General features: G+C 37.4%; 1 protein-coding gene and 2 long non-coding RNA genes across 3 annotated transcripts; all 3 read right to left on the minus strand.

Annotated features, from left to right (window-relative positions):
- Window positions 1-10,941: 10,941 nt before the first annotated feature.
- Window positions 10,942-11,880, minus strand: LOC137912817 (uncharacterized). Its single transcript, XR_011106364.1, has 4 exons — window positions 11,854-11,880; window positions 11,639-11,715; window positions 11,451-11,519; window positions 10,942-11,360 (listed from the first exon to the last, which is right to left on the minus strand). It is a non-coding gene; the product is annotated as an uncharacterized lncRNA (long non-coding RNA).
- A 697-nt stretch (window positions 11,881-12,577) lies between these two features.
- LOC137912815 (threonine-rich protein-like) lies at window positions 12,578-13,754 on the minus strand. Its single transcript, XM_068756954.1, has 4 exons — window positions 13,700-13,754; window positions 13,514-13,588; window positions 13,324-13,392; window positions 12,578-13,215 (listed from the first exon to the last, which is right to left on the minus strand). Exons 2-4 carry the CDS (start codon window positions 13,568-13,570, stop codon window positions 12,973-12,975), a joined length of 369 nt encoding a protein of 122 aa, XP_068613055.1. The 5' UTR covers window positions 13,571-13,588; window positions 13,700-13,754; the 3' UTR covers window positions 12,578-12,972.
- A 2,137-nt stretch (window positions 13,755-15,891) lies between these two features.
- Window positions 15,892-16,716, minus strand: LOC137912818 (uncharacterized). Its single transcript, XR_011106365.1, has 4 exons — window positions 16,687-16,716; window positions 16,499-16,572; window positions 16,313-16,378; window positions 15,892-16,194 (listed from the first exon to the last, which is right to left on the minus strand). It is a non-coding gene; the product is annotated as an uncharacterized lncRNA (long non-coding RNA).
- Between the last annotated feature and the right edge of the window lie 1,590 nt (window positions 16,717-18,306).

Consider the following 18,306-nt stretch of genomic DNA (forward strand, 5'->3'; position numbering starts at 1 on the left):
CTGAGCCTGCAGAGCAAACGAGATAGAGGAAAGGCTTAATGCAACTTTCCTACAGAAAAGAATATTTGACATTTTTAAAGGTGACAGAAAAAAATGACACATCATGATGAGGTCAAACTTACAGGAGCAGCCAAGGTAGTGATCATCAGACACATCATGAACCCCAAGATCTTCATCATGACTCTTTCTAGGAGAAAAAGTACAAGTAGTACAGCGTTAATATATTGTTTGCTTAATTTACTTTGATGAAGAACAGAAAACACATTGAAAATTAAAATTATGAACTGACTAACTATGAGACTATCAGGTGGAATATGTTTTTTATAAAGTGCCATTTGTTTTCATATCTAAAAAAAAAAATACATCTCACCTTTTTTGATGATGCCAAGAGAAATTGAAGACGTGACTCCTCAGTGATGGAACGTAAACTACCTCATCTCCAACATGAAGTCTTTTTATATACTGGGACAGCCAATCACATCTTGTAAAACACATGGACCTATGTGTTTGAAGAAATCATCTTAGTCTTGACAGCTGGAGAAAGAGGCAAGTCAAATGAAAGCCCCTCTTATAGTTAATTACATGTTATGCACTTTTTGCTTAGTACATATGCTGCTCTCTTTACTGCCCTAACATTAAACTTAAGAAGAGGAAGAAGAAAAAAACTTGAAGCCTACATAAGATTGTAATTATTATGGCTGGGAGTCAGTTTAATAGGATGGCTCAATGTTTTAACATTGGTTTCATCGGCAAAAACATAGAAATTGACAGTATCGCCCATGTTAGGAGAAATAACAGTGTCTGGGTTTTCACTGGTTGCTACATTTCTGATCTTTATTATTTGGTGTGTTTCCAAAACAGATCATAAAGGATTTAATCTGTAATCTAGAAAAGAGTGTTCTAGACAGTGTCGCCCCAATCTGCTGAGCTAATGCGTTCCCTCATTAAATGACAGTTTTTCAATGTGGAAAGGAATGTGCTTTGTGGTTCCCTCAGTTGAGAGCTTGTCCTGTAATGTAATGTGTTCCAGGAAGCCTGACAATGTTTTCACTTTTATCTCTTGTACCACCAGAACAGTTTTTTGTTTAATCTCAGTGCCACCATCTGATTGTCTAACTGGGCCTCAACTACTCAATCAATCGCTATTTAAAAATACTAATAAAAATAGTAATTTGGGACAGACATTCCTGCCCTCTTTGTATTTAAGTCAATGTAAAAAAAGCTACCAAACTGAATGAATATATTTACCATGTATATATTCAAACTAGGGAAACAGCACTGGGTGCAGAAGCAGGTGCTGAGACATTGTATAAATGTCGACGGCAACAACGCTGCCTTGCCAATGTAGAGTCACCCGGTCCCAAGCCGCGATTATAATTGAGGCTTTACAAATATATATATATAAAATATTTTACTTTTCATGGTTAGTGTATAAAGATACCAAGAACAATTTAGAACCTTTTGATGATAATCCAGATCACCATGTGGAATGAGCTGTGTGTTGGAGTTCTAAAGTCTGTTCTCGGAGTGCTTTTCTAGTAATCATAATGTGCCCACATCTCAGCATAAACGAGCATCTAAAATATATATAGGAAAAAAATATTGTGTTTCTTGATTCATTAACACCTGTAGATGTTTCTTCTGCTTGTTACACAACATTGTCTGATAAGCTTTTTTTCACACAAGTCATGTGTTTATGTATTTGTACCTACAGTAGCTTCACAGACATATTGTAAAATGCTATGGACTATCATACTATAGTACTTTCTGAAATGTCAACTCTTCCTCTGTTACTGTGAATTTATTGTCTCAGATTCAAGTAAAGAGTACTTTTGGGGAAGAGAGAGCAACAGTGTGAGAGGATGGCGCCTGTACATGTCAAGTGTCTCTTAAAAAAGACAAGTGTTTCTTCTGTGTTAAATTCATGTTAAGACAAGTGTGTGTCCCCAGGGAGACATGGCTGAGATAGATTACTGTTCCATTTCTCTTTGTGGAATTTATTTTTCCAAGACAGTTCAATTTTGATGTTGGAAAATTTGCACCTCTGCCGTGAGCAATTAGATTCTCTGTAAGTAGTAATTACAGTTCAAATTTCATTTCTCTAATTATCACTGTGCAACATTAAATTGCTCAGTAAAATATTAAGCTGTAATACCATGCGTTAACCACAAAAAAGGAATTCATTCAATGCCGTACACCAGCAATGCATTTTTAACCCCATCAGATGTGTATCATCTTTTTTCCAGTTTTGTCACTGAAAAAAGCTGGTGAGAAGCCAAATGCGAAACAGCAGAGGGAAAATCCACAAACTGAGCTTTATTGTCAAAAACCGGGTAGTCAGTCCAAACCAGCAGATAAAGCAGGCAGGGCAGGTACACAGGAGTCAGGATCAGGATACAGCGTGGAAATTACATCTCGAATGACAACAATCTGGCGAGGGTGTGTTGTTGAGTATGTGTAGTGTCCGGGCTGATGACAGATTAGGTGCAGGTGAGCACAGGAGCACAGGTGACCAGAATGAGCTGATTGCAGTAGTAGGATCTGGGAGACACCTATGTTTTGTTCTTTTTGTGGTCACACAAACAGTAGTGACACCGCTAACCATAATTTATTTTAAAAAATCGGGGAAAAATTCATGTTGATAGAGGCTTCACATCTTTTTCCTCACCCCTAACACTTTTGTACATAAAGTCAATGTATGTAGTGACAATGGAGCCTCTTGTCTTTACCCCCTTTTCAAAAAAATTGCAGATTGAACATTACTCTTGTATTTGTATTACTATTTATCCCTTTTACATCCTATTTTTATTCTTAAAATTCCTTGCGGTACCAAAAGTTGCAAACATGGAAACTTTTCTGATGATGTCATTCAAACCCCTCCGAATGATGTCACAGCCCCACTAAAGTTACTTTAAAAAGACAAGGTCATTTCAGGGGCTCAACTATCAGGCCCACCCAGGAACTGAACAGGTTTACGCAGAAACCACAAAGGACTAAAGAATTTAAATTACTGTACTGTGGTGAAACATGAGATCTAAAAAAATTTTAAATTGTAGTATGGTGGTGGAAAAATAGCACAACCCTAGAAAATAAAATGGCAGGATCACAAAAAAGAAGGACGATGAGGATGATTTACATTTCATCTGGTAGAGGCTTAGATAATGTTCTTGTCTTTTAAAGGTCTTTTGAGGGTATTCCAAGTATTTTGGAATTAGCATTGTATGTGGATCAATATTATTATATGGTTTGGCAGCCAGAGGCTCTGAGGAAATTATTTGTTTTTTCTATTGTTTTCTTAATATTTACTGGCCAATCAATTAAATTATGAATTGCTAAAATAACAATTGATAATTGATGTCAACTCACGTTCCATTTTATAAAAGGTTACTGCTTTAAAACAGATCATATGAATCAAATTCTTAAAATATTTGAAGAAGCAGAAACAAAACAAGAAATTGCTTGAAAACAGACTTTAATTCTTACTGAAGGAAAAGTTCAAATGAGTTAATAAACATATGCAGTACATGCGTTATATACTGTGGAAATGCAGCTTTAATAGGTGCTTCATTAACACAATAATATTGGCAATCTATAGAGACTATGAACTGAAGCGTAAAACTCTTTAAATCTAGGCAGATGAAACGTTTCTGTTTACTATCGCAACAGTTTTCTTGGTAGTATCTTGTATTTTGTAAGCACATCCACGTGATCCAGAAACAGATTCATTTCAGATTAGTTAACCAGCTGCAGATGTCTGGACATGAAGAAGGAAGACATTTGTATGCCTCCTTTTCATGTTTCTCATCCACCTCATGCATTTGTTGGTGTCTGCAAATACAAAAAAAAGCAAATAATGATTTTCATATCAGTGATCATTCCCTGCATGCCAGTTTCAGTTTGTACCTGGCTTGTTGGTGGTGGCTGGTCCTGTTGAAGAGGTTGCAGGGGGTCCTGAGATGGAAGAGGGTTGGCATCAAATCCGGGAATCTGAGAAACGTAAAGTTAAAAACTTCACCAAAGAACTGGGAGAAAAGTGTTCATATGTGGTGCGTATTTGCCGTCTTACATTTGGCATTGGCTGAGGAATATTTTGAGGGGGAAATTCAAATGGGAGTACCTGTGAAAAGACAAAGGGATGAATACAATATGATGTGGGGGGGAAATAGGGTGCAAAATAATGATATTTAAAATGAAAGATGTCTTACATTTGGGATCTGAGGGGTGTTTCTCATTGGATGCATATTTGTCAATATCTGGAACAAAAGCAAAGATATTCTGTCCCTTATTATATGATACATAAGAAATTGAAATTACTTTCATTGTGCAGATATTCAAGCAAACATCTCAAAGCCTTACCCTCTGCTGTGAGAAGTCATATGGGTAGTACTGCAAATGTAAAACAAAGGGTACAAAATTATCAATGCATCTATCTCTCTGCTGTGCCAAATATGCTTCTATATACTTGAATATACATACTTGAAAATTTTTCTGGGTCCTGCAGTCTCAGTAATCTAAAATAATATTGAAAGTGACAACACTTACGAGTTCCACACTTTGTCTGCCTGGTGGCTGAGGAATGGATACTTTGAGGAGACCATGAGAGGGAAAGGGCTGCAGGAAAAAAAACAAGTGAGAAGTAGCAGTAGGTTAGGAGATGCTTGCATCAACGTTTCTTGAAAGATAACATGGTTCCATAAACTGTGCAGACACTGACCTGTGCAGGGTTTCCTGTACCAGGGAATCTATGGGGATAAATCTTGGAAAACAAATAATAAAAAATAGATCTTACTTGGAACCGTACAGTTCAATGTCAGTGAAATGAAAGCATGTATAAAATTAAGAGTTTGACATACAAATTCCATACTGTAGGCACCAGGAATTCCAAGCTGCGGTAGAGGCTGACCAGCCGAAAAGGGACTTTTCACCTGGAAGGATGTGAAATGATCAGTAGAGAGTGAATGGCAATAATATTTTATTGTGTTTCATACCTGTGTTGTCATATTGCTGTATACATGAATACACCATACTAGATGCATGATTACCTGTGAAGGTGGTACCTGTTGTCTGGAACCTGCATAATGAGGCAGGTAATGAAAAAAGGACTGGAAATGAAGCAAAATAAAACAAAGATTAATCAAAGAAACATCGCTTGTTGTCTGAATTGAGAAAATGGTGTCATGTGATCCATCAATTATTTGTAACTTACAGGAGCCGCTAAGGCTGTGGTAGCCAGAGAGAGGCACAGGATAGCCAGTTTCATTGTTTACAAAATCCTAGAGTAAGAAATATATTTTATATATATATTAACTTCAATCAAAACAGGAAGACTGTTTGTCTTCCTGTAGTAGAATCCATTTCCAATTGAAAAGCCAACCAAAAATTATTGTGGCCTACCAATATTGAAATAATGGCGCCACCTGCCATGCAGGAACTCAAGATGAAGTTCTTCAAAAAGTTCTTCCAAACTTACCTTAATAAAATGCCAATGGAGAGGATAATGAATGGCGATGTTGGAGATGGTGTCGGTCGTATCTTCCACAGAATGACTCTGATTTTTATAGGGTGCCAGCTCCCCTGAGAGCCAATCACAGTGGATGGGAGTGATGCTGCACAATGAGTGGGTATAGTGCAGGTGTCTAGTCTTCAGCTTTACTAAATGATCAGTGGTCAAGTCCACTTTCTGTGTAATAGCAGACTTGGTTTGATTACACTGTCTAGAGCAGCGCACAGCTTCACTCTGCTCATTCTGCCCGGTTGACAGATGCAGCATTGTGGCATAGATACCTGAATCAGCATTATTTTGATATTAATTAAAATACAACTTTAAACACAACATCATTGTTTGTATCTTATTGTGCTTCCAATTCAATTGGAATTAAAAGAGAATTCTAAAATTTTATTTCTTTCTTTCTAATAAATTACACGCTAGAAACTAGAATCTCCTTTATGTATTGGCTTTGATTATATTTCAATATTATTATTATTATAAGCCTGTTTGAAATTGTAATTCTTTATTGTGTACTTTTTATGGTACTGCAATCTGAAACTCCACATTTTAAAGTGATTTGATCATAGTTATTTCTAATTATTGTGAAGTATTGTCATATCAAACTTACACGTCCTTGAATAACACCGCTTTTATTTTGAAGCAGTGCTTTTTCCAGTGTTTCATAGAAAAGCATATCATCACAAGGAGAGCATCAGTATGTCTTAAAATCCATTGACTTACTGTACCTGAGCCGGAGCTTGATGGACATCCATCCATTCCATGATATGGAAAAAGCTGCAGAATTAGAATCAATTGAGAATTTCCTCATAAAGATTATGTGATTATTATTATTAGGATTATAATGGGTTTTAAGGTAAGGGTTCCTTTGTTAAATATCTACAGTTTTTATTGTGAAAATATCAATAAGTGACAAATACAGCAAAACAGTTGTTAGAGTTGTGTTACATTTGTACCATTTAAATATCACCCCATGAAAAGCAGAACCTTTTAGGACTCCCTTTTCTCAGAAACTGAAGAGCTTCCATGAGGAGCTGGATGTTGTGGGAGCCCCGACTGTGGTTGCTCCACCTCAGGGAAAGAATGGCCCAACGTCTGAGCATCGGGTGTCCGGTCTGTCTCTTGAGCAGCTCCTCCTTGTGACAGAAGAGATGAAAGGGAAATTTGGACAAATCTGAAAATGCACATGACTGATTTCAAAATCACCATTGCCATCATAGTGCATTTAACATAAGAACTGACTTGTGCTCGTCTCATCGCAACAAAACAGCCAAAACAGATTTGAATGAGACTATGATATCCAAACCAGAGGAAATCCACTGAATCATCTAAACTGCCCGTTTCCTTCAGTCGATATCCTGTCATGTCTATAGAAATGAATAAACAAACACAGGGAAAAACCCAGGTTCTGTTTGGTAAGAGCACACCAGGGAGCGACTGATGTGTCATTGTCTCATGTTGTAATCGTGGTCAAACCAAATGCTGTGTGGAGAAACAGAAAACAAAGGATCACAAAGGAAATGTAAGTAAAGTGTGCATAAAAAGGTTTAAATCAAGACAGTATAATCTAAATGCTCTGAATGCCAGATATCACCATGGAAGAAGTTTCAGCTGACATTGGCCCAACTCCATACGTGTACTGAAAATAAAATCCAGACAGTGAAACCTATCGCCTTGACACCGGGAGGTGTGTTTTAAAATGTATGGTTGATTGCCGGTGCATAATGATAGAATAATAAATCGGGAGGACAAAAAAAAAAAAGTATGTTTTGCTGTCAGTCATGAATCTAAATTCCAGCCAAGAATACCAATGAAGGTTTCTGTGCTGTGGGAAGAACCCACAACCTCTGAAATGTACAGTGTTTATCCCTGGTGATCATTCATTATGCAGCGTTATGCTTCGTGACGTAAACATCCACACATTTTAATATTTCTGCGGCGCCACATTGGACTCACAGGTAAAAAAAAAAAAAACACTCCAAGATTCAAATGGATCAAGATTTTATTTACACAAAAAGTATAAAATATACAATTTCTTACTCAGTGCATTAATCAAAAGTATTGATTTTCACCAAACACAATCCAGTTTTCGACTTTAACTGCTATACGAACTTTGGAAAAAGATTACATTCATCTGGAGTTGCTTTGTAAAACCCACTTCTTTGGTACACAATTAAAAGACATGGAAGCAGTGTGATCGATTTTATGTCAAGAATAGATGTATTTCTGAAAATATTAATGCACTTGCATATATATATATTCTTTTTGTTTTTGTGAGTAAATACTGCGTAGATCTGAGCCAGCAGAGCAGTTTGATGGGAATATGGGAATATTATTCAAGTTTGAGGCAAGATTAAACTACAGTGCAACAGACTTCACTGATGAAGCAAAGAGTCAGGTATTAAAGGCTCAACACTCATCCCTTTCTTAAGCTCCGCTGATCCAGGGGTGGTGATGTGTGCCCGCTGAGTGGGCATTAAACCACCGTGTCGTCAGCATCCTCCCACGGGTTTCTCCAGCATCGTCCTTAACCAACCTCTGACAAAACTCATAATTACGCCCCTGCCTCAATTGTAGCTTTTCTAACTCACAATAAATCAGCACCTTCTTTAGGTTTGATATGGGCTGTGGAGGAGAGCGTGTTTGGTTGATCAGGAAGTGGTGAAAAATGAAAGGACAGAAAAACACACAAAAAAATGTGCAAAGTTTGCTCGGCAAATACTGAAATGTGGAAAAACACCGAGAAATATATTTGTTTTAATATATACACACAGTATTTAAAATAATAATAATCAAACATTCATCTATGTAAAAAAACAACAACAACAAACATTTCCATATTGCTTTTGGGCATTTTCTATTCTGAGGGAATATTTGAACATTTTATCCGCTATCTCCTCGACTCTCGGTGGTAGAAGCTGTTGTTGATGTGGTCATAGTCGGGGTTGTAGTTATGGCTGTAGTTGTAGTTGTAGTTGAAGTTGTAGTTGTAGTTGTAGTTGGGACTGTGGTTGTAGTTGGATTTGGCTTTGGTGGTGGAGGCGGTGGTGGGACAGTCGCTGGTTTGGGAGGCCACAGACCTTGTAACAGAACCCATAAAGGGATAGAAGGCTGGGGAGGAACTGGGTTATGATTGCCTCGCTGCAGATAAAAAAAAAAACTCAGAGATTTATTTTTAAATAATCTTTATATAATTGAATATTTAATATATAATTGTATATGATAAAAAAATGATTCTTACCTCATCGCTGTCAGACTCGCTGCTGGAGCTATGATAATATCTCCGTACCTCATTACTTTCTGAACTGCTACTGCTATGACACATCTGCAAAAGTACATTTAATTAAAAACCAGTTGATTAATACATTAGCTGAAAATGATTCATCCGTCATTGGAAAGCAACAAGAAAAGAGAATGTCTGATTACTTACAGCCACAGGAGAATTGAGCAAGCAGAAAGTCATCAGCAGGAACATATTCATCTTGCAGTTGGAGTTATATTGGAAACCAGTTGATAATCAGAGCTGCCAGCTGCAGCATCCGAGATCGAGGGTTAATAAGGAATAAAATATTACGCCTGTGTTCCCCACCTTCAGTATGCTCCCTCCAGGAAACTCCATTAGCTTTTAAACGGCCTCGGCTTGCCCGCATTGCTCTTGTACTTTAAAGGTGTGTTACTTGGTGTTAGATGTGGTCGTTGTCATGGCAGCCTACAAAGACAAAACCAAAACAGGCGTGTACGCAGTTGTATTACCTGACAAGATTGTGTTTCATTGGTGTGGAACATTTAAGACCAACATCCCAATTATGATCCCGACAATCTGACATATGCTGAGCTGAAACATTGTCTAAACCCAATTTGTAGCAGTGATCACTCACACACACACACACACAAACACATAGAGTGTATGCCTTGTAGGTTAAACACAGATTTAAAACATAAAATGCAGTGTTATAATTGTTTTCAAAAATAAATTAAAGTATTTGTGGCCGAAGTCAGAGGAGTTGGACGTTGCTGAAACACTCCGTACTTGCAAAGAGAACATGCAGCCTCAAACTTCCAGATAGGCCAATTTTAATATCAGATATAGACAATATCGTGACTGGAAGCGGCAACTTAGTTTGTGTAGAAATGATGCTGTGGGAGTCAAGCTTCAGTTTCAACACCGCAGACGGCTGCAGGCACAGTTTGGAATAGCAATGCTGCAATCGAAAAAAACAAAGGATAACGTGCACCAACATAGCCTGTTTATTGGTGCTGTTTGTTTTTCTGCTTATTGGCTTTCCAGGTAGATTCTTGTCGGGTCAGACAGAAACCTGAGTCATTATTGTGTCATCTCTTGCTTATTTGTGAAATTCATTTCCTGCAGGGGGTTAGGGTTAGGTCTGTTCTCGCACTTATATGTGGTATTCTTTCTTTCTGAGAATTAGAATTCACAATATAATATGATTTGAGAATTATGACTGGTGTGTCAAATTGTTGTTTTATTCAAATTACAAAATAAAAAGACACCAGAGTGTGTATTTTAAATACTTCTCCCACTTGTTCATTTATGTGCTGACATTAGCTCACACTGTAAGCAAGGTCTCCGTCCACAGGTGACACAAGAACACCTCATGTCTTGCAATCAAACAGTGTCATTGCAAAACACTCAAACCAGCAAAGGTAGAAAAAATACTTTGTAAACCCATGTGCTGCCATGTCCAACGATTCAACTTGTTATGTTTGGTTTGCTTCACTCATCGCATGCATTGATTGAGAAATCACATTGACAACGGTCTGTCAGTAAAAGGGTGGATCTTGGATTTCATCTGTTGACAGATTGATAGAATGATGTGCAAACAAATCCGCCTTCATCCAGAACATTTTCAGATTAATGTTCTGATGTGAAACCTTTTTTTTTTTTAGAGATGGGGAACAACAGGAAAAAGGGATTTATGGCTTTCCTGGTTAACTGCTGACTATTTGATTTCCAAATTACAATACTGGGTCACTTGAATCTACTCACACAGTAGACGTTTGCCTGTACGTACCTTCATAGTACTGCTGTTTATCATTATATCCTGACTTGTGGTTCATCTTATGAGGACTTAGCTATCAATATAAGGCAATGTGGTGAACAAATAGAATGAAAATGGGATGAGATTCTTTCGTTGCTCAATCCAACCGTTGCCTCAGCCGTCTGGTTGGTCTCTGTTGATGTCGCAGGTGGATGTGAAGGTTCTGAGCTGGTCTGCGGCCATGAGGCTTAAATGATGGTTCATCGTAACCAACTGTTTTGAAACTGTATCTCGGCCTGTCTGTTGCACTTAATAAAAGACTTTTATATGTATATGCATGTTTTTATATATTTGATATACATGCATATTAAAAGAAAAACACATACTAGTCCATGTTCTTTATTTAAGAAGTTTATTTAGTGTAATACAGGGACAAGTGTTTGAAAATTTAACTCTAATTTAAAGGGAACAGCGAATGAAAAACACAAGAAGATAACATCATTTAAAGCTGAAAAGTGTCACTCTGAGAAAACATAAAATAAGAGTGATTAGAAAAAAACAATGACAATCAAAATGTTTTTCAAATATCAAGAATCAAGTAATCACATACTGATATCATGGAGTTAACCTCAAGGAGGAGGAGTGGTGGTAGTGGTGCCTGGGCCAGGGGTAGTAACAGGTGAAGTAGTAGCTGCTGTAGTAGTAGTGGTAGTAGTAGCAGTAGTGGTAGTGGCTGCTGTAGTAGTGGTAGTAGCTGTAGCTGTCGTCGCAGTATTTTGTTGCACGAGGGCGAGAATGATCTGGTACAACTGTTGTTGAGTCAGTGTTTGAGCTGCCGTCGCTGCCTGGACGACCTTCAACAAAATCAAACACATTCATCATCAAACCAACGGCAGAGAACTTACCTAAACAAAAATGTGTTTACTGATATCGAAAATACTTACCTCATTAGAGTCCGAGTCAGAAGCAGAGCTAGAATACGAGCGGGTGAGTCGTCTGTGAAGCCCCGCCATCTGCAGCAAATCCACAAGTCGCATGTATAAGGCACTCACATTTAATTACACTATTACCATTATGATTGAACAAATAAAATCAGTGACAGCGATGGAGCTTGTGAGTCAGTTGCACTTACAGGATGAGTAGCAGCGAGGCTCAGGAGGCATCCGAGAACAAATAGCAACTTCAGCATGGTTGCAATGATCACTCCTGCTGAAAAGCAATAAAAAGGAAATAACAAGCACATGATTAGATGAGCTGGTTTAGAGAACATTTCTAGGACATATTATATAATATACACACTCTACTTATTTCAAATAGAAAAAAGTAATAAAATAAAAACTGAATTACATTCAAGTCTTCATAAAGTGTCTCCAGAGGAGTTTGTGTTGCTCTGAGTGTTGAGCGTTGCTTATATATTGTCATGGGTGTGGCTGTCATCTCATCAGCCTACAGCATTTTTGGGAAATTATTAATCATTATTATTATTAAGCTTCTTACTCCACATTTTACAGTGAGGAAATAGATCAGCCATGCGATTATGAGAGCCACACCTGGAGGGTGTAAATGGTTAAAATATGTTATCTGACTATTTTAACACATTCAATCATTTTACCATTGTTTTTATAGATTTATTGTTTTGTTTTGAACCTATAAAACCTACATGTTACCCTCTGATTCAATACAATGTCAATATAACAGAGGAGGCAGGATCCAAAAACAAAAAATAAATAGTTGATCACGTATCCGATTTTCTAACAAAACTGAAACAATTATATATTTTATGTATTTTATACCTTTTCTAATAATATATATATATTTAGATTAAATAATAATTGTTTTGGGTCAAAACATACCTTGCCAAGATAAGGACCTTTTGATATCTTCTATGAATGTATTGTTATTCTGATTGCATTGAAAAACACCTTGACCTGCATTTCTTACTTCAGAGATGCTATGTAATTACAGGTGAAGACAACAGTGATGATGATGATGCTGTCAATGTATTATTAATAATTATTACATTATTATGATCCTGATTTATGGTTTTACTTAAATGATAAAGGAGGGAGGCTGACTGGAGAAATTAATTTATTTCAGAAGTTTCCAACATTTAAAAAGCTCAAAACATCCACAGACAATTTATAGCAACCGCTTTCATCTGAATCACACTCGTTTTGACATTTTCAAACACATATGGGTGTGGAATGTGTTGCCAAACAAATACATGGTGGCTCATTGTCGCCCCCGGTCCTCGGTGGAGTCTATCACAATCCGATTCAGGCTGTGGAAAGCAGTGAAGGTTCTGAAACTAGGAATCTTTCTTTGAACCTCCATGATACTGCAATACTTAGTGCACAGAAATGAGTATATATGTATGTTTATATGAATAGATGTACATACATGCATATATGCATGCTGTAAGATAAGAAACACACACTTTGAGAAATGCTGATTGCAAAACGAAAGTTAAGGTGGAGGAGTAGTAGTAGTAGTGGCAGTTGTAGTAGTGGTAGGTGCAGTGGTAGTAGTAGGTGCAGTGGTAGTTGTTGGAGCAGCTGTAGTAGTAGTAGTAGTGGTAGTAGGTGCAGTGGTGGTAGCAGTTGCAGTCAGCTGTTTTATGAGGGCCAAAATGACCTGGAGCTGGGCCTGAGTCAGTCCGGAATTGGCTGTTGGTGCTGCTGGTGCTGCTGTTGTCCGGGTGGGAGCGCGCTTCAAGAAGATAAGACGCGTTCCTTGTCAAACTTACAACGCTGCAGTTTTCTGAAGAATTTGACAGTATGTGACATTCAGGTGTGTCAACCGATAATCAATACTCACCTCATCGGAGTCAGAGTCAGAGCTAGAGTCTGAATCTGAGCGGGCAAGTCGCTTGTGAATCTCCACCATCTGTAGGAAATCCATAAGTCACTTAATGTACAGGGTACTCACCTTTAATTACACTATCACACAGTTATGATTCAGCATATATAAACAGTGACAATGAAGATTGTTAGTGTGCGACACTTACAGGATTAGCCAGAGCGAGGCTCAGGAGGCATCCGAGAACAAATATCAACTTCAGCATGGTTGCAAACGATCACACCTGTTGAAAAGCAATAAAAAGGGAAATAACAAGCACATGATTAGTTGCATTTCCAGAATCTTCTCACAATCCCACCGAGAAAATGCACATGAGAGTCATAAAAATAATTACCTTTGAGTGTTCACAAGGTAGACTGAGTGTCTCACAAATCTGTTAGTGTCGCTCTGAACGCTGGTCATTTATACGCTCATGGGTGTGGGATGTCAACACATCAGCGCTTGGTACTGTTGGGAAATTGCAGTTATTGGGAAATCTTTAACCTCCAAGGTGAGGAAATTGGTTGTCAAAGCAATTATGAGGGGCACACCTGGAGAATATTAATATGCACAATAAATCCAAATGCACATCCTACATTTTATATTGCAGCCCACAGAATCAAATTCTCATTTTTTCTTTTTTACTGCATTTATTTAAACATTTTTAACTGTTACAACACAAACCCATATATAAATGTGTCTTTTTTTATTATTTCTAGTGAGTTGCTTTCTCATCAAATAGAAAGGAACCCAAAATGAAGAGGCAAAATTACACATGCCCATAAACACAGAAATTTGCCAAATTTGCCTTTTTTAAAGTGAACATAATAACTGATAATTGCTGCAGATAAAAAAACACAGGAATGTTGGACACAGTTATAAATGTTTCTTTTTATTTTTATTTTATTTTTTACAATTTGTTGTGTCTCCTATATAGAAGTTTTATTAAACAGAATCTGTCTCATCAAAATCGTCACATCTGTTGTCCAAGGACAAAATAAATTCTTCTCCATTGTTGACTGTCAAGAAAAGTAAATTTATCATTACTGGATTTGTCTCAAATACAGAGCATGTCATTTTGAAAGCTTCCAGCAAAGATTAAACTTTATTTAAAAAAGAAACCTTGCAGTATATTTTGTTTTGATAATAAATTCAAACTTGTACTAAATAACATATGAATGATTTATTGGATATTGTGACTGTGAAATCTTACATTTGCATACCACCTACGGGAGGTTTTCCATTTCATTTTGGACATTTTCTATTATTAATATTCAGCTGATGTCCAACAATTGACAAAGTTCTGCTAAGGCCTGTCCAACGCTGTCTTTGATGACCTCATCTGATGTCGACACGCTAAGAACATCTGCGGTGAGTCATCTTTCAAGCATTCAGCTCTGAGGTCAGAGGGGAGATGCGTTATCTCACATTTAGGGATTTGTTCTCGGCTCCAACAAATTAGGGGATTTGGGGAGAGTCTGATTTTATTAATTATTTATTGTAACTGATATTCCCTTTATATAAATTCCTAAATGGCATGCCAAAACCCTTAAAGATCTCACTGACATCCCAGGAAACTGTGACTGGCTGTACTTTGAGTCATATGTGGGTTCTATTTCATCATTTGTGGGCTGGGACAGTAAGGATTAGATTATTTCTTAATGCCTTAACCGATGTTTTGTAGTAGACTAGTATTGTTTCCACCATTAATCACTAAAACTTGTGGTTTTCTTTAAAAACGTGAGAAACTGAAACCCTGTAATTAGGACTTCCTGCAGCAAGTGTGATGAAAATATCAAACAGAAAGCTGCTCTGATGTTTGCTTCTGACTGAGGTTGAGGTTGAAAGGCATATATCTCTAATAAGCATGAATAAATAAAGACATCCAGACACTGTGAGCTGAGTGCTTGACAGGTTGGTTAGGTAACTCCATGCACTCGCTGACCCTCTGTTTACGTTGCTCTGCTGTGGCCGTGCTTCCTCCATCTCGAGCTCCAGAACAGTTGGAAGCTGACTCAGTGGCTTTGGATGCACCAGGTCCCAGAGTGCCCCATGCATAAAGCAGGAGCAGCAGCAAGAGTGACAAAGATCTCCTCACCCCAACCCAAACACCATTGTGACTTATAATGGAGGTATTAAAATGTAGTTAAAGTATCCAATTATTGAAAGTTTCCTTTTCAGATTGCATAACATTCTGAAAGTTTTAGTAGTGGGGGGGGTATTCTTGGTTTGGACATTAACAGTCTGTATTTATTTTGTATTTAATGCATTTAAATGTTTGTTAAAAATTCATTGTAAATCACATACTTGGGGGCTAACTAATTTAATATAATATTGTATTAAAAAAAATACATGTAACACATGAGCAAAATGTCTTAAAATATTCTGTACTGTTACTTTATATAGTGTTGTCTAACAATCTTGTAATGTCTATACTGTATATGCAAACATTTCTGCACAACTTCATTGATATACCTTATGCATAACAAGAACAACAAATACATTTGTTTACAAGTTTATTTTGCAGATGCGAAGGACAATGCAGTGATTCTAATCCAAATGACTCATGATTATGAAATTACAATAAAACAGTATCATTTAAATTTGGAAAGAGGCAAACAGACAAAGAATAGCTCATTTAAAAATCAATATCTGTGAATATGAGCTGTCTTTAATTAAGCTGATTACTGGTTAATATGGGGATAAAGGATGCAGGCAGGTAGTGCCTCATTGTTGCTGGATGAGGGCAAGCAGAAGCTGGAACAGCTGGTCTGAAGACAGCGTTGGTTCTGCAGTTGCTGCTGTAGTTGCGGCAGTTGTTGCAACTGTTGTCCTCTGGGTGGCAGTAGCCTTTAAAAAAAACAGACTTATTCATTGCTATTATGGGAAGCAAAGGAGTTTCTAAAAAAAACAAAAAACAATCCGGTGTTGTTCCTGTTGAATGCTAGAGGATAGAGAGAGGGCTTACCTCATTGGAATCCGAGCCAGAGGAGTCGGACCCAGACCGAGCAACTCGTTTGGGCTCTGGATCCAACTGCAGAAAATAATTATTTGCCTATTTAATATTGCATGTGTTGTAATATTACATTAATTATGTGTCAATGTTAATAAATAAATACAACTCTCTATTGTATGTAGAGAGTGTTACACTCACAGGATGAGCCAGAGTGAGGCTCAGGAGGCATACAAGCACAAGTACTTCTTTCAGCATGGCTACAGGAATCACACCTATTGAGAAGGAAATGGCAATTGCATGTCATAAATGAAGGAGTATATTTACTGAATATATTGAAAAATCCTTCCATCAACTGCAGAGAAACAAAGTGAAAAAGATTAACACACCTCACAATTCAAGCAGGCTGTCTCGCGAGAGCGTTTGTGTCGCTCCAAACGGCGTGCCCGACTTATATACAGTTACAGGAGAGGATGGTCATCTCATCAGCATATAGCATTGTTGGGAAACTGCAGTGGTTGTGCAATAGGAAGTCTGCCTTCGCATTCCAATGTATTGCTAACTATCGAAGATGAAAGCCACACCTGGACAGCGGAATACGTAGCATTGTTTTATTAGCTCGTAGAAGAAATAAGTACCGCAGACACAGAGAAATCATATGATCATATGAAGCGTTAAATCACCTGGATGTCAGCCCTTCAAAATAACATCTAAAAATGGAACCCATAAAAATGATGGGACTGACCAACGGAGATGAAAAAGAAATCTGGAGTGAGGCAAAGGACACCAAAACTGTTATAAATTTGGGTGGTTTTGATTTGAGATTTTTGTTTATTTCAATGGTGTATACAATTTTATTATTTTGGTTGAAGGGATTCTTTTGGTTTCATAGGACGATATGTCCGTGTGTGGTAATGATTTCGTGACAAGCCGGCAAATTCCCAGAGTCTTGCTGCCACATTGAGGTTTACCAGTCAACCAGCAACATGGGGTGATGCCGTGTTGTTCATCAATCTAAATTTACGTCATAGAAGTACCACACACACAAAAAAAGTACACAGATCCCGATTGATATATGATATATGTCAGTTTCCACAGACATTTAATAAATAAGATACAGTTTAATATGCTAAACACTGAACCTTCAAACCTTGAGCGGCACATGTACAAACATTTCAGGCCACCCATCTTCTCCATGTTTATAGTCTAAACTGTTTTTCTATGATTAAACTATGATTTTTCATGGCACCATATGAAAGAGCTGAGTATCTGGGAGGTATGGTATGAATGTTAAATTACAGGAGTAGGAGCGTTGCTTTTGTTTTTTTACATTTGGCTTCATCTTCCCAATTAAACATAAACATCTTGGTGGGTTATAGTGAAACCTGTCAGATCGGGGTTGGATACTTGACTCAACATTTATATATGAGCTGCATTCTTTATGACATTGCCTATTTTACAGGTGAGCAATGAACTGTCTTTAAAAAATACCTGTCATGTTCAGTCATGTGCTTCCACCCTATGTGCAAACACAGAACAAACAAACAGTAAATAATAGTAATCATGATTTTGTTGAAGGGAAAAACAAGATTCCAACTCCTGAAAGGTGAAGGTGTTAGCAGAGTGCTACTAATTATGCTTCATTAAATTATCATCTGTTTGTTGACTGCTGATGACAAATTGTCTTTTCTCCCCCACTTTCCACAGGAAAACAACAGCTACAAGTCTGAGCAACAAATGCCAAAGAATACTATTTCTTTCATGTGGTATATTCTAGAAAGTCATTCCTGTAATTAGTCGTTTTCCTGTGCGAAGTTATGCAGCCGCAAAATTAAATTCAAAATCAAATGTTTTTGGTTGAAGTTTTTATTTGGAATGTTGTGTAATCTCAGGGCAAGTTCCCCAAACTAGGAAGACAATGTCAGTGCAACATAACTTTAATTCAGTACAAATTAAGTCCACAAATCACACATTTTATTACATTTACCAGAAGAATGCTTTTTTTTATT

This window comes from Brachionichthys hirsutus, unplaced genomic scaffold (genome assembly GCF_040956055.1).
Source record: "Brachionichthys hirsutus isolate HB-005 unplaced genomic scaffold, CSIRO-AGI_Bhir_v1 contig_247, whole genome shotgun sequence".
Lineage (NCBI taxonomy): Eukaryota > Metazoa > Chordata > Actinopteri > Lophiiformes > Brachionichthyidae > Brachionichthys > Brachionichthys hirsutus.

What these genes read in the sequence shown, in the direction of transcription:
- LOC137912815 (XM_068756954.1), bottom strand. Translation starts at nt 13,570, where the DNA reads ATGCTGAAGTTGATATTTGTTCTCGGATGCCTCCTGAGCCTCGCTCTG. An exon ending in GCCTCGCTCTGGCTAATCCT is followed by an intron (nt 13,393 to 13,513) that starts GTAAGTGTCGCA and finishes GATTTCCTACAG; the next exon opens with ATGGTGGAGATTCACAAGCG. An exon ending in CTGACTCTGACTCCGATGAG is followed by an intron (nt 13,216 to 13,323) that starts GTGAGTATTGAT and finishes ATCTTCTTGAAG; the next exon opens with CGCGCTCCCACCCGGACAAC.